Here is a 22080-nt window from a genome sequence, read left to right as displayed (position 1 = left end):
GCTCCCGGCACGCTGCGCGGCCGCCCCGCCGCGGGACGCCGGGGGCGCTGCCGCGCGGGGCGCACTGGGAAGTGTAGTGCCGGTGAGGGAGGCGGGGTCCCGCGGGGCATGCCGGGAGGTGCAGTCCCGCTCCCTCAGCCCGGCCGTGGGAGCTCCTCAGCCCCAGCCTGGGGGCCCGGGAGGCTGCAGCGCCCCGGCCCGGGCTCTGCACCCGCTCTCGGCCTCTTCCAGGCGAGCAGGCCCTGGGCTTCGGCCCAGCTCGCGAAGATGCTCGGCTCTCCCCTGGCAAATGAACACACGAGCAGGCAGAACTGACATGGCCGCTGCCCTGTCCCAGCACAGCCCAGCACCGAGACCTCCAGGCTCTGCTATTTCAAGGTAAAAGTTCTCCAGCTTCAACCCCGCTATGTCCCTTCCTGCAGGAACAGAGCTGGGAAGTGTGGGGGTCACAGAGCTCCAGCCCTAATGTGCTTTTCTTGGAAATTCTCCCAGCCCACTTAGGTACTCTTGCTCAGAGGAATAACTAGAGAAAGTTAATTTGGGCCTTGAGAAAAGAGCGGGGGTCAAAGTCATACAATGAGTACAGAATTTATTTAAACAAGCAAACATGCAAGTGAAACAAGCAAGAAAAGCCACTATCCTTGGCAGAGTGACTGCAGTCTCCAGAGTGCCTTGAAAGTACAATTGCTTGCCTAATGATTGCAACAAGAACCATATTCAAAGTGTTTGATTAGAACAATTAAAAAAATGAACAGGAATTTTAATTTTCCTTAGGAGAAAATGTCCAGTCTAGTAAAGAATCCTAAATGAGATGCAACGGCTTCCTCCATTGAGGAAAATTCATCAGGAATTAGGAAACATCTTATGAATGAATAGAAGTTCCTGAAATTTTGCCTGTGGTTTACAAGGAGTGATAAATGGGTGTCACTTTTTTTTTTTTTGCAGTTCAGCTGCACACTGTGAGGCCCAGGGGACAAATTACCTGAGAAGGCTTTATACTCAAAATGAATACATAAATCTGCTATAGGCCTATTGCAAATGAGGTTATTAAAATTAAAGTGTCCAATTCTTAAACTTTTGAACTATTTGATACACAAGACTTTTTCTAATTGCTTCTACTACTATGGGGAAAAAATCCTATTTAACAGGTAGAGAGAACCAAAATAAAGTGTTGATGTTTCTAAGGCCACAGAAAGTGTCACCACCAGAGCACAGGTAGGTACTAACAACACCTTGTGCCCTTTGTGCTCAGATGACCAGCCAATTCATTAGAAGACTGAAACAAAAGAAAACTGTGCTTACAGCTGGAGTTCCAGTCAAAGGGTGCATCAGCACTCAGCAAATTAGACCCTGCCAGGGGAACACAGAGACATGGCAAGTAGGAAAACAGGCACAAAAGGCAAATGACTCATCCCAAGTTACCAGCAGGTCAGTGGTACGACAGGAGCAGCTCTCTTAAGCATCAACCAAAGACATTTTTTGGCAGCAGCCAAAAATGCAACATTAAAACATTGAGAGCTCTGAAAGGTCTTTGGTCTTACGGTACAATTAGGAACTAATTTTGTGACCTTCCATAACTCAAAATGGACATCTTTGGTAAAGAAACACTAGACAGCTTCACGGGAAAAGCAGGATGTTTTTCTGCAAGATTTGCTAAAAAAAGTTCTTGTGGCTTTTGTGATAGGATCAGAGCTGCTGTCAGAGCTGAAATCCAGCACTGTGACAAGTAAGAGAGAGGATTGCCCTGAAGGCCTGCTCCAGGGTCTGCTTTTATTCTGCTCAAATCTACAGCCAAATTAAAAGAAAGAAAATTGAGAACTCTAGGTCCCAAAAGTACTATGAAGTGGATAAAAGCACTGGGCATGACTGATTACTTGGCTTTTAATAAATGGTTTATGGACATAGTGCAACTGTAGCACATGTCACTTTATTCCCTGTGTAAAAAATTATTCATAAAGATATCAAAGTTGATGGCTGAGAAATTCTTTAGACTTAAAAAACTTTCATGCCTTCATCCTTCTTATTTTTTTCCCTCATCCTGGTAGTAACTTAAGTTTTCAAAACCGTTTCACAGTAGTGACCAAAGTAGTTACCCAAAGTAATGTCCTAGTCTGACAATGATGCATTTGGAACTTGACTTAGACTCATCACTCTTTATCAAATCTTCAAAAGATCTGATGCCTCCAGGAGCCAGCTTGCAGTCGTAATAAATCCACAAACTTTGGCACGGAAGCTACAGGATCTCCAGGCAGGAGGTCGATTAGAAGTAATACATTGTCGGAAAACCTACTTGGGAAGGAAGGTTTCAATTTGGACAGTGCTTTTGACAAATCGTGGCAACAATTACATTGTGGAAGGGCACACCCGGGAGCATTGCTTTAACACCTTATTTTCCAATGGTTAATAGGGGTCATTGAAGGGGTAGTGGGGGTGTCCAGCATCTCTGGCTACTAGCTTTCCATCCACCTGTGAAATAAACAAGACAGACTCAAGTCAGAAAGATAAAATCCATTCTTACTCGCAGTTTTTAGTTCTCCATGATGTAGATTTCTAAACCTTTGTATCCCAAACACCTGGGAGTACATTTTTCAGTTTAAACAAGAGCTCTTCCCTCTACTCCCAACTCCTCTTAGCCTTTCTTGAAAGAAAAGACAGACTTCTGTAACCTTGAGTAAGAGTCTCTCAAGCTGCAGAGACTCAAATTAAACTAAGGATAGTTAAAAGCCTTGTGCCTTGTAGCTATTACTGAGTAAGTGCTGTAACATGCACACTTTGAAACACTTTATTGGAGTTGGAGCTTTTGTCCATGTTTCCATGATAAGAGAATTGCTGGGCTGCCAATTTTAGAGATGGATGAAACACATTGAGAGGCTTGTTCAGGGTCATACACCGAGGCATTAATAGTGTCACTAAACTCCTTTTAGGAACATTTCCACAGAAGACTAGCTTCTCCAACTGTAAAATGGGAGCACTGAAACCAATATTCACAGATAACCAGAGGCTTGGGCTGGCCCAAAACCAGACATGGCCATACAGAAGTCTCAGTTCTTACATCTTACATCCCACCTCAAAGCATTCAGAGGGACAACTTGCATTTCTGTTGCACCAAGTCTATTGCAACACCTCCAATGTCCCTGTAGCTGAGGTGAACCCTCATCTGTAATGTTTGGGGAAGTCTGGGTGCAGCACTGGCCCAGAGCACACACCTCCCCATGTGTAAGGCAAGCATCTTCCAGCCAAAACTTAAGTTAAACAACTAATGCCTCAATAAATGTTATATTAGAGAAATGTTTGATTTTTATATGTATAAAAGTGATGGTAGCTAGCACTCAAAATGTTATGGACACAGAGGGAATCACAGGGACTTCCAAACCAAGTATCCACTAGCAAGTGCCCCATTAGCTTTGAATATAAAACCTACATTTCAAAGCAACTGGAATTCCTGCAATGAGCTGTTTAAATGAAATGAGTCACCTGGGGGCATTGCAGAGTGCAAAATAATGTTACAGTGTAATATTTGATTAATGCTTCAATTAAAATAGACCTGAAATGCTGTCAGCTGAAGGCAATCCTTAAAACAGAAGCCTCACAGTAGCTTCAGGTTTCCTCCAGTTCTCCTGAAAGCCAACAGCTTCCTCATGTTCCTAGAATTCATATTCTCCACTTTCTCCCCCCAGTTCTGTCCCCCTGCATATTTGTCCACACAGAACAGGCAAGCATTCTTACTCACAGCAGGCCAAGACAGCAGCTGCCAGAAGCAATGTTTCACATCACTGATTCCAGTCTACTCCAGGAATTTGAGAGAAGGGGGGGATAACATCAGCAATGAACACACCTGCAGGTCAGCAGTAGCTAACTCTTAAAAAGAGATCATGATGTGCTCATACATTCCTTCTCTCCTGGTCTGACAGTCGTTTAAGTTTCACTTAAGTATATTCCTTGGCCAATGATACCTTTACTGAAGTTTGGATTTCAGATTGATGCAGGGTAACTTCCAAACTCTATCCAGATAATGAACAGTTAGAAGTATAGAGCAACTTTAATTGGCTGCATGCAATGTAATAGCCTCCCCTCAGGTTCCCCGGAGAAAAAGGGTGGCACAATTTTAAGAACTTGTGGCTATAGGTCAATGAAGTAAAGCCAAGAAGAACTGCCTCATCAGTTATGATAGGAGCTCTCATGTCACTGCCATATCACACACTTTTTTAAGTCAGATTCATAGTGGATAGGCATGAAAGGTTAGAGAGGAATTTTAATTCACAGTTGATGAAAATTCTTTCCAATAAGCCCAGAAGGGATGGGCAGGAGACAAAAGGTTCCATTAGAGATCTTAGAGCTACAGAGCTGTGTTTTAGCTCTACTCATCTTGCTTCTTCCTGTCTTGTTATCTGACAATATGGCAATATCTTTGAAGCCCAGCTGCATCACATTCACCCTTTCTCAAGCTGGATGGGCTGCCACTTTGAACTGTATTTCATCCCTCCTTTGTGAATCCCTGTGATCTGCTCAGGTCTCCCAGGTAACAAAAAGCACATGAATTATCCCTGGCTCATTCAAGCCAGGCTACATTTTAATGTATTTTGCAGTTTCATTAACAAAACAACTTTGCAGCATGAGTAGCAAAACACTTGAAATAAACATATTGTCAGCTGCAGGTGTGCTTTCACTACCCCATTCACACAGATCAGCTAAACTGTTGTTTGGTATACGGACTCCTGATCCATAAAAACAGAGAATTCTGGCTGCAGGGATGTGGGGGTTTATATTTATGCACACTTACACACAGTTAAAAGGGTGGCCTTGAGGCTCATGTAAGCATGACAAACAGTGAAAGCTGTTACACGTATCTCAGATATGAGACAGTCATTCCCCACACATTCACAGCTTCTCTTTTCTAACTTGAGCTGGTCACTGATATACTCTCAAGTATTCAAAAAAAAACTCACAATGATAAATACTGGAAAAAAGATTTCCCCAAGGAATTCCTATAGCCAGCAACCACTACTGAAGGAAAATTTACAAAGCACTGAAGAGGCCAGGCTATGCTTCACAGCTCCCAAATTTGCTAAGGTTTCCTGTATCTGTACAGTGTAGAGTGTATTGCAGAGAAGGGATAAATCACTTCAGATTCATATAGCACAACTACAGCAACTTGTTAGAGTTGTCATATCCTGGTCAGTGATGCACCAGGGAATGGCAACAGCCTTCTGTTGTAAAGTCGGAAGCAGGACAAGAAGAAATGAGAAACACTATTAAGTCAGGAGATAACAAGGCATTGACTGTCTTCTTTGCAATGAGGGAAAAGGAACAAGTTTAGGTCCTTTAATGTAATAAAAGACTACACTTACAAGGTAGTGGCTTCTCTAAAAACAAACTGGCATCTGCTAGCATATGAGATAAAGATTCACATGACACAGTAAGTTAATCATGCTAAAAGATGCTGCAGCTAATGGATTTCGGAAGAAGAACAGAACAGCCTAATCCAAACTCCTTACACTGGAGAAAGTAATTACAACAGATTCTGAAAAGGGGGACATGCAGCAGAGGGGAGGGGACAAATTCCCTGATGTGACTTCCACAATGGATGTGGAGAAGCAGCAGCACCCTGAGTCTTCACTGATCTCAGAGGTTTATGGTACAAAGTGGACAGCTGGTACAAGGAGTACTTCTGGAGGAATGCCATGGAGCTTAACCTGCTTGGACTTGAGAAGAATAAATCAGCAGGAATTTGGCAAGATTTGAAGATGGGACTCTGTCTTAAAGACCCATGGGAGTCAGTAATGAGAACTCGAGAGAGACACCCACGTCCAAAACAGAAGACAAAAGTTTTCAACAAGCTGCCTTTTCTGTACCCAGCTTTTGAAAAATTCTTTCATCTTAGATACCCTAAGAAGATGCAGTGTTCTTATGAATAAGTAGTTCTGATGGGAACATTAAAGAAATAAAACTGTAAAAACCCCAAGTGGTAGTAGCCATATGCACATAATGAAAACTATTAGAAACTCAAGAAATTTACCGTAATCATTGGCACAATATAACGCCAGTTTTTATTCAGGCTTCCAATGTGGCTCATCTCCTCTTCTGTAAGGCTGAAGTCAAACACCTAAGAACAAAAGCCAGAGGCTTTACTCAATAACCACAGGTTGCCATCAGTTTGTTTTCTGCTAATAAATATGAAATAGCAGTTAAACTCATAACAAACACCAAAGCAAAGGCTTAAAGTCTGAGCTGTTCACAAATCTGCCAGCTCTAAGCTTACTTTGGTATTGCATAGTGCTCTGCCACCAATATAGAAAGTCATGTTACTGTTTCTCACAGTAAGTACTGCCTATTCAATAAATATTCTGTTTCCATGTAGATTTAAACCTTGAGCAACTGCAGAATTTATGGGAATTTCTTGAGATTTCTAGGAACACACTACATGCCAGAATTCAGATTAATGGGAGTAACAGTTACAGAAATAACTCCTTACATAAAACCAAGTTTTTTTAGGAAAAATGTTCCAAGGAATTGGTTCAGAAACATCCCTCAATATTACTTAAAGTCTGGGTTTTCAAATAATTTCTAAAGTCTCTACTTCTGTGCAGAAGTGAACCGTATGTACTCCTCCAGCATCATTAGAATTGCCGTTTTCTGGAGAAGTAGCCACCAGCCCTCACTTGCAGGAGGTTAGAGCAACTATTACTCATCAACAAGAATCACTGAGCACAATTAGAAGACACCCTATCTAAATAAATTTGTGTCTCAAAAAAATTTAAGTACATATTTTTCATCTAGACCTCTATGAAGTACATTCTTTACCTTGTGATAACAAGACTCTGCATGTGCACATTGCACACACTCACACACCAAACTGATTAAAACTTGTCCTTTGTTTTCAAAAAGTATCTAAGTATCTTTACCCTCCCTCCCCAGCGTGTGCAGATGTTGATGAACAAGTAAGAACCAAGTGCCTCAGCTTGCTGTTCTGCATGCTGTAGGACAGTATAGCAATTACTCATGTGAAAAGGGCATTTCTGAAACGCCTCCATTTCAGCTTACCTGGAGATTCTGCTGAATGCGAGCAGGAGTGACGCTCTTGGGAATGACAACCACTTTACGCTGCACTTGCCATCTGCAAGAGGACGTGAGAGACTTTGTCTGTGCATGCAGTTCAAGAACAATAAGCATTTATTTTGGCTGAGTAATAATCTGTGGCAGCAGAGATGCCACTTCTGTGAAATAAAAATCTCCACAGGAGTCACACAGCCCTGTATTGTATTAAGACCTGGTGTGTCCAAGCTCAAGCAAAACAGTAACGACTGAATTGATCAGAGAGGGGAAGATATTCATGCTTTGGAACAAGCACCTAGGTTTCAAGTGTTTTAAGCTAAAAACCCAGGAAACAGTCAGAAAAACATACTTAGGCATTTCAATCAAGCTCTAACCTGACAACTACTCAGAAACTAGATAAAAACCCAGATCCCTGAAGTGCCTGTCTAGTGCCTTGAGCACAAAGTCTTGAACATTTTCAAGACAACATATTCAGCTCTCTGAGTAACCTGCTGCTGCCCAAGACTGTGGGAGTGACACTGATGGGTACAAAGCCAGTCAAGAAAAATGAGGATAGAAATCAAATTTTAGTTTACAAGGTGTTGATCACATTCTGGGTATCACTCAGTCTCCTTGTTTCCTAATATCCAGTACCTGGCTATGTAAAAACAAAACAGCAAATAGTTCTTCAGTGCAAAGGAGGTAAGTCTTTTCCTCAGTCCCTCTTCCTGGGAGCCCACCTGAGTGTAGCAGCAAGCACTAGAGGCTTCAAGGAACTGGCCACATGCAAATTCAGCGGGCAGCACTCAGATGTGGGTACACTGCTGCCTTACTTGTCCTACTGCTACTTCCCAGCAGAAAAGGTACTGTCCCAGACATGGAAACAGTCCATGTGAACTATCTCAGACATGGATCCAGGCCCTGAATGGAACCCTCTGATCTAGTCTACCTGCCCTAAGGCAGGACCAATTTTACCAGCTTTGTACAACAAGCACTAAGTGGGGTTTGCTTTTGGCACTCCTTGTGATTTTAACCCCTCCCTGACACACTTTAAGTGGATTCCTTCTAGCTTGTATGTTTTGCTTGATTGAAGGCTGGGTCCCAAACACCACCTCTCACAATTCTGTACCTGAGGATGATCTGTGCAGGTGACTTGCTGTATTTTTCTGCAATTTTTTTGACCCCAGGTTCCTCTAGCAGCACAGGCTCATCTGGGTGTTTCCACATGCGATCTGGAGAGCCAAGGGGACTGTAGGCAGTGACCACCAGTCCTCGTTTCTGGCAGTGAGCAATCAGCTCATTTTGAGCTAGGTAAGGATGGCATTCCACCTATTAAAATGACCCACAATGAGTGGCTACAAGAACAGGTATCAACACACAATGAAACAAACAGGAAGTCAAGCACAAAAGAACCAAACATATCACAGGAGTTCATTCCAGATTCCAGAAAACCTTATGAGGATAAGGTTTAAGTTAACCTTAGTAACTCAAGTCACTACCAGGAGAAAGTGTCTGGTAGGCTAAGCTTATAGGAAACAAAGAAGAGATCACTTAAGCTTGATGCTGGACTTTCCCTTGGTACCAAACAGATCATCCAACAAGCAAGGAACTTCTATGCAGTAGGGATCCAAATTACTCCCTCACAGTCTTTCCTTTTTACAGACTAATTGTTCATCACATGGAACTCTTCCATCAACCTGTTCATCTGAGCAGGTAGAAATGCCCACAGGAACATGGATGTAGGCCTCCTTTCTAATCTGCCTAGAAAGACAGCCTCTGTGTGCCTGCTCCTGCAGAGCTGGCTATATTCTTTACTGCAAATAAGAACCTGCACCTCTTGTGCTAAACACATGGCATTGGTTTGCAAATTCTTCACTCTTATGGACAAATAGGAAAGGTATTTGTCTCTATCCACGTTACCTGGAGCACAGCTGGCTTCACAGTAGCCACACTTAGTACATCATCAATCTGACGACTGTTGAAGTTTGACAGCCCAATGGCTTTCACAAGACCTTTTCCCACCAGTTTCTCCATAGCCTTCCAGGTATCCTTGTAATCAATGTAGTCATAACGCATCGTGTTATCGGGATTCTTTGGGAAGAGATTGTCCCCTCGTCTACAGCATCAAAGGTAAAGTGTAAGTACACACACCAAATTATTCATGTTAGTTCTTCACGTAAAAAAACCTTCCTCAAAGTAGTCTTAAAAATTTCTACATGGTCTGAAGGGCAGAGTACGAACTGAATGAATCTGTCTGTTCAATTCCCTTACGTGACTTAACCTATAAGCAGTTATTACACAAGATAGTCTTTCCTAGGTAAAACTGTAACACAGCACTTGGAAGTACTTGCCTACACAGCAGTGACTACACAGAGCTGATAAACCAATGCACACACAGCAGCAGCTCTTTGCACACTTTGATCCAAATAAAACAGCTGATTTAGGGAGCAGCGACTCAAAGAGCGGCTTGGAGCTGCTACCAAAGGGATCTGGGCTTGAGAGCTATCTAGGAGAAAATGTATTCAAAGAACACTGGCCTTCCCACTCCCTCTGGATTCTGTAGCTGTATCACTGCTCAATACAAGCACAGATTCTTCCAGAAGTCTTAACATGTACATGTTGCTTACAGGTTGTGTGTGTTTCCTTCCAGTTAGTCATACCAGCACATTAAAAAAAGCCCACCCAAACAGACACAAAGTACCCAGCTGTGCCAGGTGACACCCCCCCAGCCAAAGGGCCATGACTGGTCTCTGAGCAGTAGTCCATGCTGGGAAGGGTACCAGCAATCCCCCTGGAAAAGCACCACTCTGTAATCACCACAGGACTCTGCTAGCTCAGCACTGAGACTCTAGCTGAGCAGTGCATGGTGTGAGAAATAGCAGTACTTGGGGACAAGGGGAGAGGGTTCTTCATGTCACTGATAAATCTAGAACTAAAAATAACTCTGAAAGCCATATGAGTTCCCAAGTGAGAAAAGCAGCCTCATATGTCAAGAATACTGTATCAAGAGAGAGTAATTTTCAAGACCTAAAGGCACTGTGAGTTTCATCTGGAAGTCTGTTTTAATTTCTCTGTAAATAACATTCCTTAGCTTCACCTCCCAATGCAACAGGCATTATAAATAAACATGCATTAAGACAGTTAAGCAGAAATAATGGAAAACTGCAGAGTATACTGTTTCCAATGAGAAAAGGAATGAAACTCCTTATTGGACTGTCATTTTTGTCAACAGTGTCACAATATAATCTACATTTAAATATTGGTGGTATTTATACATACATTATTATTTGTGTTACATGTCATCAAAGCAATGTTTGATGGGGTGGGTTTTTCAAGCAAGTGAAAAGCAAACCCATTGCACAACAGGGGGAATTTTTAACAGCTCTTCCTCCAGACCAGTTTTAGTTAAAAACACTTCCTCATTCTGTTATGCTGAGGAATATATCTACTTTGAGCATCTTTCATCTTACCATTAGTGTATGGCATTTGTAAAATTCAGTTGATTTGACTAGAAGGAGAAAAAATATTCTCAGATTTGCAGAACAAAGGCCCCTTAAACTGAAAGGGCTTGAGTGAAGACTCCATGCAAACATCTGGCAAGGAGATTTATTCCTCCTGCCTTTTTGCTGATTGTAGTTGGGTGGGGAAACAACTACTTCCACATCTACAGGGAAATAGAGTATGGAACTGTGCTTCTCATGGGCTTGTAGGGTAAGTGCACTTAACTGGAAAACCTTCTTGTCTCTTATTTCCTCAAATCATAGAAATTGTGTCATAAGAAGTCAATTCACTTCCTCCTCATACCACCATGATACTGCATGTGCTTGTCCACTCCAGTACAGTTAATAACTACAAGTGAAAAGTAGTTATTAAGTTGTCTTTATGAATCAATTCCCATTTTACAGATCAGTACAACTAAGGCACAAAGCAATTCTGGTATTTCCTCACAGTACCATGTAGGCCAATGGCAGAACCAAGAACAACTGCTACACTTCCCCAATGCCTAGATGAAGACACTAGACTGTTTTAAACTTTAAACACTAAAAAACACCTTGCAGGCAGCATAAACAGGAAGAAATTCACAGCTCAGAAAGGACATCCTCAGGATATAACATGAGCCACTTATGTAAAACTGGCGTTTCTGCCTTCTGTGCCCTTTCCATCTAGAACTTACTCAAAGGCATGAGGCCAGTGCATGAGGTACAGGTCCAGGTAATCCAGTTTCATATCTCCAAGTGTTTTTCTCAGTGCTGGCTCTACATCTTCTGGGTGGTGCTTGGTATTCCAGAGCTTTGATGTTACAAACAGGTCCTCCCTTTTAATAACCTTCAAGAAAGGAAGAGCATAATGTACTGGAGCAAGTTCAGAAAGAGAATTGCAACAATCCCCCAATTAGTTTTAAAACAAAAAACAACTGAAGTTTTGTGGTTTGTTATATTGTTGGTTTTTTTTTTAAACAGGTAACACATGCAACCTACAAATTAAACCTTTCAAAAATATACTGGATGGAGAAGAGCCAGAGAAATACACACAGTGGCCAGTCTAAAAGCATATAAAATACTTTAGCAATTAGAAGTTTTGAAAAATAAAAAAATGCTTTCCACATACACACTCTTCCAGAACTTCCAATTCAAGGGTTAAAGCCTAAGTGTGATATGGCCAAAAGAAAGATTACTCAGCTTATTCATATGTAAATTTTGAAATTTCCATTTAACAATTCACAAGCCCAACCAGCTAACTTACTTTACTCATCAGATTTATCACATGCTATAAACCAAGATTGCTTCTTGTGAAAAGAGCGTGGGAAAATAATCAGAAGATTCCCCAAACCTCTGCATTTGAGTTTCCAGGCTGTGGAATGAACACAGTAAGAACTGAGCCCTGTTACGCCAGTGTTGGAAGGGTAAGGACCAGAAAAAACAATGGACAACTGGTTAACTAGAAAGTGTAAAATACAAAAAGGAGAGCACATTGGGCAAACTGAAGCAGAGAATTCCATCAGAAAGGATGCTTCTCACTGTCTCATGTCTGACAAAACTTCACTCAAGTCCATTTTGAAGAATTTGGAATTATTAATTCCTTAGTTTCTCTCTTCCAGCCATTCAGTTATTTCTGTGTTTCACACAAGGATGTTGTGTTTAAAAGGAAGATATTTAAAAATTCTTTTAAAAAGAACTTTGATTCAAATTCTAGTTCCAAGCTAGCTAGCTAATATGGACTGAACAAAATACTTCCCTTTGTTATCACATCCAGGAGGGAGGAATCCCTGGGGCAAGCTGAAAACAGCCTCTCTCAAGCACATCACATAACAAAGAGACTGCCCTAAAGCCAAAGCAAGAGCAGCAGGAAAACAAGAACATGAAAACTTCCTTTCCAAGGGCTGTGAGACTGTACAGGTTATCCTTTTGGCCCCTTCAGGGAATAAATTTAAGATTACACCTTAGCTCATACATAGGAATACCTGTCACATTACATTATACTTAGGCCTCAAACTCTCAGGTGCAGACTCTGGAGTCACATTTATGAACCTTTCACAGGCAATCACTGTTTTAAAAAAAAATTAAAATTCACCACATTTATTCACATTTATTCACTATTTTATCTATAACCAAAAAACCCGCTACAGTTGATATTTTATCAATAACAAAAAAAACCCCTAAATTTGCTGTGGCTATCATCCATTGCATGCTAGACTGGAAAGTCAGGGTAACTTTTCATATAAATCATGACAAATATTTAACATTATAACTACTGACTCTGGGAACCCCAAAGTATCCAAACTGGGATACTTTGTGAGGGGAAAAGGAAAAAATCCTCCACCACCACCCCCAAAGGCATTTTCTGTAGCTTACATCCAAATATCCCTGACAATCTTTCCTCTGCATGACAGCCAGGAGGGTTCTAAGAGGAGAGAAAGCCCTCTTTCATGCCTTCTCCTGATAAATAGCAAACAGCTGGGGTAGACCAGCAGGAAAAGCCACAAATGTCAACTTCACAGGGGACAACCGTGAGTTGTGGCACAACACACAGTTAGCAGGGCAGTTCCTGTGTTTTTACCTTGTTGGGCCCAACACATTCCTGGAAGGCCTCCCCGATCTCGGCTTCGTTGCTGTAGGCGGCTGCGCAGTCGATGTGGCGATAGCCCACACTGAGGGCATGTTTCACTGCCTCCTTCACCTGCAACCAGAAACACACTGCCCATGCAGTCACTGAAAAGGGATATGGTGCTGGGGAAAAGTTAAAGAACGCTGAGAGACTTAGTGAGGAACACCCCACAAAAAACCACAGAGCTGCATAAGGTCATGAGATTCAAACAGGAGGATCTGGAGTCTCTGTGGCACAGTCTTTAGGGGGGAAGAGCAAACTGCTGGCAGACACTCCAAGAGGAAACAAGAAAATTGATCATGCACACAGGGCCAGCATGCAAGAATGCACCAGATAGAACAAATCCCTACTCTTCACTACAGTTGTTACACTTTTCTTAAATATAAAGTGAGCTATAAGAAGCAGCTTTCAAAGAAGTTATGGCTTAGGAAGACAACTTTTCTGACCTAAGTGACAAATCAACATCAGTCAAACCTGGAATATACTTCCTCTTGCTTAGTAGAGAAAGAAGAAGTAACTTCTAATTCCAGAATCACCACAGTTTGGGTTTGGTTCAGCCACTCACAATTACCAAGATAATGCTCTTTTAGGGAACATTTTTCTTTCTCATCTCATGATTGCACAACCATGAAAGTCATACTGCTGGGATACTCCTCATGATGATCACAACTTTACATTTTGCTTTCAACATTGCTGACAATGAAGGTGTTGCCAACAGCTACACATCCCTTGCTCCATATTGTCACACAAAAGCCAGAATGTTTTTTGGAAATCAAGGCACTTAACTTCAAATCTGTATCTGCTTTTGAAAGCTCTAACAAAGCACAAGCACCAAACATTGTCACATGTGGGCATCAGATATGAAGCAAGTCTAGAAACCAGAAGGAAACACAGAATGACATCTTTGTGAGGGTTCAAGGAGCTTTTGAATAAAGATTTTCTATAAATGATTGTGCAAGAATGAATAATTACAACAGTGTAATCATCACCTCCCATCAGGCTGATGTCCATTTAGTAAAATCTATTTCATTTAACTTCCAGTGGACAGTTAGGACACATTCTCTTACATCTGTCCTGAAGTACTACAGAAAGAATAATATACCCCATCTGCACAGGGATTTCTGTACATTGCACCTCACTGACTTGTCTCTCAAGACTGTGGGAGACTATTACTCTGTGTACAAGGCTTGATGCAATAAAAGTTAAGTGAGATCACACCTGTCTTTCATAAGACTAAAAAATATGTCCACAAAGGCTAGAGAGAAATTGATTTCTTTCAACTTAATCAAAGTACCAGCATTTTCAAATTTAAACCAGACAAAATTAGTAATACCAAGCAAAGGTGTGTACAGTCCTGTTTTCAGGCACTGTACAAAAAGGCAATGGGGAATCAAATGTCTCTCTCAGTAGATGTCTTTCCTACTGAATTAATTTGTTTTTCTTGTCAAGAAGTGCAGTAAAAGCAGACACAGGATATTCTGACTACATTCTTTGGCATTTTGAGAGGAAAACTGGAGTGTAGCTCAGTTTCCCTTAGCCAGGATGACAAAGCACTTCTATTAGAGCAGTGAACTCTCCTTTTCTCTAGCAGGATGGCACTTACAGTCCTTGTTTCACCTGACAAATTGACACCATTTCTCAGGTCACTATAAAATCAAGGGCAGGGTAATTCTGAAATCACTTGAGACATAGTAAAGGCTTTTAAGACTCAGTATCTGTCCTCCAAAAAGGTGATATTTGTGGAGAGGCACAGTAAACAGCGGTGTTCTATGTCTGGAATCCCCTGTTTTCTGTATCAGATTTATACTTTTTTTAATGAAACAGGCACAAAGTTTACCATAAGTGAAAGTAGGCACAGAAAAACAGAGATAAAGCACTTCAGACATGTCTCTGCACAGCAATCAACAAGAGGTTGTATTTTTTTATCAGCATGTTTTGAGAAATCTCTAGCAGTGAAGAAGTGGGACTGATAATTTAAATAAGGTTTGGATCTGATGAAAAAAGATCTGTATTTGGGTAAGCGACTCCCAGCCTACTAAGACATTCCAATGTGAAGTGAGAGCTCTTGTTCCGCACAAAAGGCAAACAATCAAGACGAAACATGCAAAAAAAAAAAAAAAAAAGGCATTTTTGGAGGGGAAAAATAATAACATAGATGTAAGTTTTAAAAAAATACTTTTTTAACAGGAAGTTTTGTATTTTTGAGATTAACTTCAGAGAGGTAAATGCATTTAATGGTAGGGGACAGAGAACAAAAACAAAACAGAAGCAGTTGAAGATTCATATGCCTGTGAGTATTTGTTGTTGTGAAGTAAAAATAGCCAAAGGACCCTTCAAACTTTCCATATATTCTTTAGTTTAGCCTGTCAATACTGCTATGAAAGGAGCAATTGGTGAATTTACTTTGCATTAGGCAAGTTGAGTCACACAGCTCAAGTGTGACTCACCAATCCATCCCAACAGAAATAAAGTTAAGTCTTACTAAAAGCAGATATGAAAGGATATTGAGACATCCTTCCAGTCTATCCTCAAGATCCACAGCTGGGCAGAGTAAATCCAGACCACTCTTACACACATTTGTCATAGCCCTTCTTGTGACAGGCAATCTATTCCAATGCTTTGAAATCTTTGTGCTCAAAGTCTTTTAGAGGACTCATAAAGATGGCCCTGATGGCACATCCCATTCCTCCCAGACATGAAATCCAGCACCTGCGCTTTTTGTGAGGGCTTTTTGCACATTTGCAAAGTGCCAGCACAGCTCCTCTCAAACCTCTCTTGACCACATAATTGCAGGTGCTTCCCCCTTTCATCACAACTCATCTTTCCCAAACCTTGCATCAACTGCTGCTGCTGCCTCATCAGCTGTTTCCTCAAATGGTTTGCCCCAAAACAGACACAGGTATTGCAGCTGGAGCCTCACTCTCCTTCACTTTATAGCAAAGTCCAAGGAACTACACTCCCATTTAAACATTCCAGTAAGGGACTTGGCCTTCCCACCCACCCTCTTTTGAAGATGGATGAACACAGTATCAGTGGCAAATTCAGAAACACAATCTGTAAGTTCCCATTAATTATAATATCCATTACTAGATTTCCAGTCCTTCAATTTGCCTCTCACAAGGTTAAATAACTATAACAAGCCATCTTTATACTTCCAGGCAACACAGTGACCCAGGAGCCTCTCATGCACAGTCCCAAGCCATTATGAAGAGATTTACACTCTTAACAGTTCAGTACTACTGGGAAAGAAGGCTCTGACCAGCCTCTGCTGCTTCCTGAAAAGTTGGCAGATTTTAGCAGTCCTTTTGTAACAGGAAGTAGGGAAAAAACAGATAATCAGTGCACGTGATGTTCAGATGCACTGTGACCAGAACCCAAGTGTTGCTGTATCACAATTTCTAAATATTGCACTAAAATGTACTGAAAAGGAACTCACACTACCAGATAAGTAATGCCAATTTAAAAGGTGGTATCCCCTAAAATAAAGGGGTTTGCCTCTTATCCTTCAAATGTTGAATTTAAGTCCCTTCCTTAACAGCAGTGAATTTTTTTTGTGCCCCTAACCAGGATTCCCTATATTGTCTAACAAACTTCAAGAACTAAACATTCTTCCCTGAAGCTGCAATAGTGTCACAAGACACCCTGTCTGACTGGTTTTCTGAGGTGCACTTCTCTTCAGCTTTTCCAAAGTTTCACAAGGAAATACAAGCCCTGTGTCTCCCTGTCCCACAGAACCAGCCTCTGGCACTGCAGGTTAGGCTGCTCATCAGGTGAGGACCAATCCTCCAGGTTGAAAGCATGGCTCACTTGAGAGAAAAGAACAAAGCATTAAAGGATTATAGATAATCCAGCTGCAATATCAAAGAGCCACAGTACTGATATACCTGATGCTCCTGTCTGAATGGATTTCCCTTTGAACTCATTCATGCTCATAAAGTTCCATTCAACAGCCCTCTGTCATATTCCTATGGAAACATGCAAAACAAATTTCTCTTCTAGCACTTGATCATGTAAAACACAAAACATTCTATTATTTTGTACAGTATCAATCCCATAACATCCTATAGTCTTTCATCATGGAATTGGATTAAATTATTTTGCCTCTATTAGTATCTAGGAAACTAGGGCTGCAATAACACCTTTGTACTGGACTGCTAAATTCTGTCTACAAGGTCAACACTTGTTTACAATCAGGAACAGTAACAGCAGTAATAAAGAAATTACTCAAATTTGGCAAGGGAAAGAATTATAATCTGCAAAATATTTACCCAAAATAATTTAAAAGCCATCAATTTCTACACTTGCTTCTAATGCACCCCTTGAACAAAAGAGCTTTTGATAAATAGCCTCTACTTGGGAAACAGCTAAATCAAAATTAATCAATGCTAATTCTTCTGCTTCTCTGGGGTTTTGGCCCCTAGTCTTTAGTTCACAATAGCAGTTATTATCCCTGAACTACATCATATCCTTTTGAGGGTAAATCTTCTGGACACTGCCAAATTGCTGCTATGCCCCCAAATTTTCAAAAGTGATAAGCAGAAATTCATTCATTCCGTAAGAATACCAGCAACTTCTGTAACTCTGGCCCTTTTCACTGCACTTTTTGCCTTCAATATATTCTACAAGGAAGTCTTTGAAGACAGCAGATATTCCAAAGAAGTGACTCCAAATGACTTACAAGGAAAGCCAGAAAAGATGGCTGCATCCTGTGTGGGATTCAGCTGCCAACAGCACTGCTGATTATGGCAAAATCCAACTGAATTAGGTTTAAATTATGCACAAACAGGATCTGTCCCAGTTCCTTTCTAAGGCCACACGTTTCTCAGAACAATTAGTTAACAGAATAAACAACACATTCATTTTTTGTTTGTTTAGTTTCAGACATTTGCTTTAGACAAAGCATATTTAACTGCTTTGACTGCACAGAAATTCATCCATTAAGTTTGTGCATGTTAACAAACTTAATTCAGCTGACATTTGATATTTTAAGTGGCAAAGCTGCACATTCACCCTCTCCCTCATTTAAGAGGTTGACTGAGCTCTCACACCAACTCAGCTTCCACGTTAGTACAACTTCTATTTCCAACAGATCCACTGTCCTGTCAGTTGTTTGGACAGGAAGACCCACAGTAAAATGGCTCTGAATAGATTTAATTTTCACAGCTTGTTTCCCACCTTTTCCTCTAGCTGGCACGAGAGAATAGCATGCTTTGAGAAGAGTTCTAACTTTCCCTCTAAGTCATGAGCACAATGTCATCCACAATACTCCAAAATACATCATAAAGCTCACACAAGACTAGCAGTGAGACATCCATTTACTGCACTTGCAGTGGTGTGCATAATCCAGAGAAGCTGTGGATGCCCTATCCCTGGAAATGTTCAAGGCTAGGGTGGATTGACCTCTAAGAAATGTGGTCTAGTGGAAGGCTGTAATTGGAACTAGATGATCTTTAAGGTCTCTTCCAATACAAACCATTCTGTGATTCCACAATTCTTTGAATATCACCTAGGAACTCCACCAAGCAGTGCACATTACGTTTCAGAGGAAGTACATACAATTTCTTCCCCAAAAAATATATATTTTAATTAAATGAAAGATACACAAATAGACAGACAAAAGGGAGAAGCATTACAATATCAGGCACACAAGGGAGCACACAAACCTTCCCACAGACTGTTTGTAGTAACAGACTGTTTGTAGTAACACACAGAATTGTTTCCAAGTGTGGTGTTTGCCAATTCACTGCATTCAGAAGCAGAGTGAATGTCTAATGATACATGAGTCGTTTTATTCTAAAAGCAGGCTGACCCAAGCAGGTTCTTTGTTTTCCTGCTAACCATTGGCTGGTTGCTGGAACAGGACTTATTACAAGAACTCAAGTTTCTGCCTCCCAAAATAATGCTTTCTGCTGAGTCATCGGGCAAAGCCAGAGGGGTGTCTGGTCAGACTGGCAGCCTGAGGACTTGCCAGTGAAAGAGTCTGGCACCATATCATAGAAACACCATTCACTGGTCTTCTTCTGGGTTTATGTCCCAAAGCACCTCTGCTGGAGGCCAGGGTTAACAAGTCTGAAGGGATCTTCCTTTCTGCAAGGATCTGCTGTCTTTGTGCCTTAAGGCCTTAGACATGCAAATACACACATACATCCATTCAACTTCAGTGGACTCACGACTAGAACAGCTCAAGCAAAGGATCAAGGCCTCACATCTGGGACCTTCAAAAAAAGTGCACAAACACACATACTAGTTGACAGCACAACATCTTGTTGTTCCCTGCTTACTTGGCCACGGTCACTTTTCCAAGTTCCCAGTCCCACGAGAGGCATCTTCTGCCCAGTGTGGAGTGTAACGAAGTCGCATGTCGCAGGCATTTTTGCCTAGAGAATAAAAAGAACAAAGAGTTTTGCAGCAATTCTTTAAGTTGCAACAATTTACTTTTTCTACTCACAATGGCAAAGTTTTTTCATCAACAAAGGAAGGGCTTACAGCATGTCCCAACATCCTCACAACCTATGTTTCTGCTCAAACAGGTTAAAAGAAACTGCATTCAGGATGAGCTCCGAAGCTGGCTAGCTGACTTAGTTACTTCCCAAGATCTGATACATCCAAATCATTGATGCTATTTGTTAAAAAAAAAAACAACAAAAATAATCAAGAGTGGAAGAATGCAATGTTAGTTGACTATCTGACAACGTAGGAGGAATGAATGTTTTCAGAGTTCAGCATCCACATAACATACTATCCCAAAATAGGTCTGCCTTCTCAGTGTTGTAATTTTCCTCACATAATTAGGTCCCAGCTCATGGATGTGTTCACACCAAGTCTATGCTTTCAATTTCTTGCTTTGCTTCTCAAGCCAAACTTTTGTAGATTTAACAGCAGACACCAAACAACACACTTGTTTTTCAGAGAGACATACAAGAGCAGTTGGAGTGATCCTGACCTGAAGGTCTTTGTTCACAAAGCAGATGGGGATCCCTGTAACAGTTAACCTGAGTAGGTTCAGGCTTGTCTTGTGCTGTGGGATGTACAAGCTGCAGGATCAGCTCAGCAGTGACCTGTAACAGGAGTCTGCAGGTAGCTTGCACTTTGTACCTGCAGTTATGCCACCTATGTGTCCTTGCCATTATATAAAAAAGCAGGAAGTTCTCCTGCAAGCATCCTTTCTGTTTGGCAGTGGAAGTGATGAATAGAGGTGCTTTCTTGTAAAAGAATACCTAGCAGTTCAAATGACCAAAACAGGGTAACCCCTGCTATGGACAGGGTCTGCACAAGCTGGGGCTCCCAGCACCTGAAGAGATGAACAATTACCAACACTCTCCTCTTTCTTTAAAGGGTTAGCTCTAAAAAACATCATTTGAGATGATACCTTAGAGTCTGAGTGCCTTTCTTATCAGGATTGCAATGGGCTAGCACCTCCTGGTGCAAGACAATCATTACACTCAACTAATAGTCCTGGATTTGCACAAAGTCCAGCTATTGGTGCTGAAGACAATCACTGGTGAACCAAACTGCAGGTGTACATCTGTTTTATTGGGGTAGGAGGTCAGAGAGGGCAGGATGATGGTGCCAACAGTATTCTCTTCTACTCTGAGCTTGCACAGCCATTTTACAGCCAGCTACATGCAAGTGGGTGTTTACTGAATTTAGTTGCTGAAATCTTCTTTAGAAGGACAGAAGGACATCTTGCATCATGCAACACAACTAAAAACTTAAGGTTTTTTGATTCACTTTGGCCTATAATACTAATAAGATACTAACTACATGATTTACACAACCATGTTATGCAATCATCTTAAAGGTAAGAGTTCAGCCCAGAAGACAAGGTACACATTTAATCAATAACTAGCATCAGCACATTTTTAAGAACCATCTTGCTTTATGTAACTTTGCATATTAATACTGCAGAGATAGCCTCTGGAAGAATGGAATACATCAGAATGACAGACAGGGGAAAAAAATGTTAATACTTTCCACTCAAATTCTTCCCTAAAATAGAGGATTTAGGAGAATCAAATTTACTGATGCTAGCCATAATTATTCAGTTCATAAAAGAGCTGGAAGCCTCTTCTTAGAAGTACAGACATAAAAACAAACATAAAAACAAGCTAATTCTGGACAAGTAAGATATAGTTATGGCTTAACATCACCAACCTACTACCACATTCACATAAAGGAATTAAAGCTCAGAGTAATTCAAAGACAGTGTAAGGCTGGGAGGATGCAGCAATAACCAGAGTAATGCAAACTACCTCGGTTCATCAATCTAAAGCTACAGCTCATTTTTAGCTCATTTAAAGCAAGGAGTCTTCCAGGAATAAAACAACCATAGTTATGCATACCATTAATGTGTATAGATAGGCAAACAGGCACGTATTGGCAATACTCAAATCGCTGTAACTGAACAGTTTCTGCCACACAGCTCAGGGGCAGTACCCATTCTACATTTTGGCTCCTCCGGAGGCGCCGAGTGCGCCCACCGGTCCCTTATCGGGGCAGCGCAGGGCGGGCCCGCGGGGGCGGCGGAGGGGCGATAAGGCGGGCCCGCAGCCCCGCACAGCTCCTACACTCACCGCCGCTACCGACTGCTGCCGCTGCCGTCACTGGGGCTGCTCCTGCTCCCGGGGCTGCTCCCGTCACTGAGGCGCCGCCGCTGCTGCCCGGCCCTTCCGCTTCCGCCGGGAGCGCGCCGCGGGCCGGGGCAGCGCGGGTGCCCGACGGGTTCAAATGTGAAAGTCCAGCAGCGAGGGTTCAGCGGGGCTGAGCTGCCCTCACGGCTCTGCCCCCGGCGGCGCTCCCCGGCACCGATCCTTTGTTACTCATCGGGCTCCCTCACCGCGTTTGCCCCGCTGATCTTCCGTGCCGTCCCGGCCCGGTTCCCGTCGGGAAGCTCAGGCAGCCCAGCCTGGCCGCTCCCGCCGAGCGGTGAAGTGATAAATGCCA

At 41.9% G+C, this 22080-nt stretch overlaps 1 protein-coding gene and 1 long non-coding RNA gene across 4 annotated transcripts; one reads left to right on the top strand and one right to left on the bottom strand.

Annotated features, from left to right (window-relative positions):
* Window positions 1-63: 63 nt before the first annotated feature.
* Window positions 64-1074, top strand: LOC107208010. Its single transcript, XR_001523049.3, has 2 exons — window positions 64-378; window positions 946-1074. It is a non-coding gene; the product is annotated as an uncharacterized LOC107208010 (long non-coding RNA).
* On the bottom strand, window positions 573-21827 carry AKR1A1 (aldo-keto reductase family 1 member A1). Of its 3 annotated transcripts, XR_001523048.3 has the most exons (10): window positions 21480-21681; window positions 19419-19514; window positions 13090-13209; window positions 11207-11358; window positions 8953-9148; window positions 8162-8361; window positions 7042-7114; window positions 6017-6103; window positions 3731-3835; window positions 573-2466 (listed from the first exon to the last, which is right to left on the bottom strand). XR_001523048.3 is itself a non-coding variant. In XM_015635806.2 (9 exons), the coding sequence occupies exons 2-9, from the start codon at window positions 19506-19508 to the stop codon at window positions 2401-2403; spliced, it is 984 nt and encodes a 327-aa protein (XP_015491292.1). In that variant the 5' UTR covers window positions 19509-19514; window positions 21711-21827; the 3' UTR covers window positions 573-2400. The 3 variants fall into 3 exon arrangements, 2 of the variants coding, with proteins under 2 accessions (XP_015491292.1, XP_015491291.1); XM_015635806.2 differs by lacking the exons at window positions 3731-3835; window positions 21480-21681 and adding an exon at window positions 21711-21827; XM_015635805.3 differs by lacking the exon at window positions 3731-3835 and having other exon boundaries at window positions 21480-21678.
* Window positions 21828-22080: the final 253 nt, after the last annotated feature.

The sequence above is a fragment of the Parus major genome, chromosome 8 (genome assembly GCF_001522545.3).
Source record: "Parus major isolate Abel chromosome 8, Parus_major1.1, whole genome shotgun sequence".
Taxonomy (NCBI): Eukaryota; Metazoa; Chordata; class Aves; order Passeriformes; family Paridae; genus Parus; species Parus major.
This window is presented reverse-complemented; position numbering and strand designations above follow the sequence as displayed.

Excerpts from the sequence above, each read along its gene's own strand:
- AKR1A1 (XM_015635805.3), bottom strand. Across the intron at positions 11,359-13,089 it reads AATGTGTTGGGCCCAACAAG|GTTATTAAAAGGGAGGACCT; the intron begins GTAAAAACACAG and ends CCTTTCTTGAAG. Across the intron at positions 6,104-7,041 it reads GCATTCAGCAGAATCTCCAG|GTGTTTGACTTCAGCCTTAC; the intron begins GTAAGCTGAAAT and ends TTTTGTTCTTAG.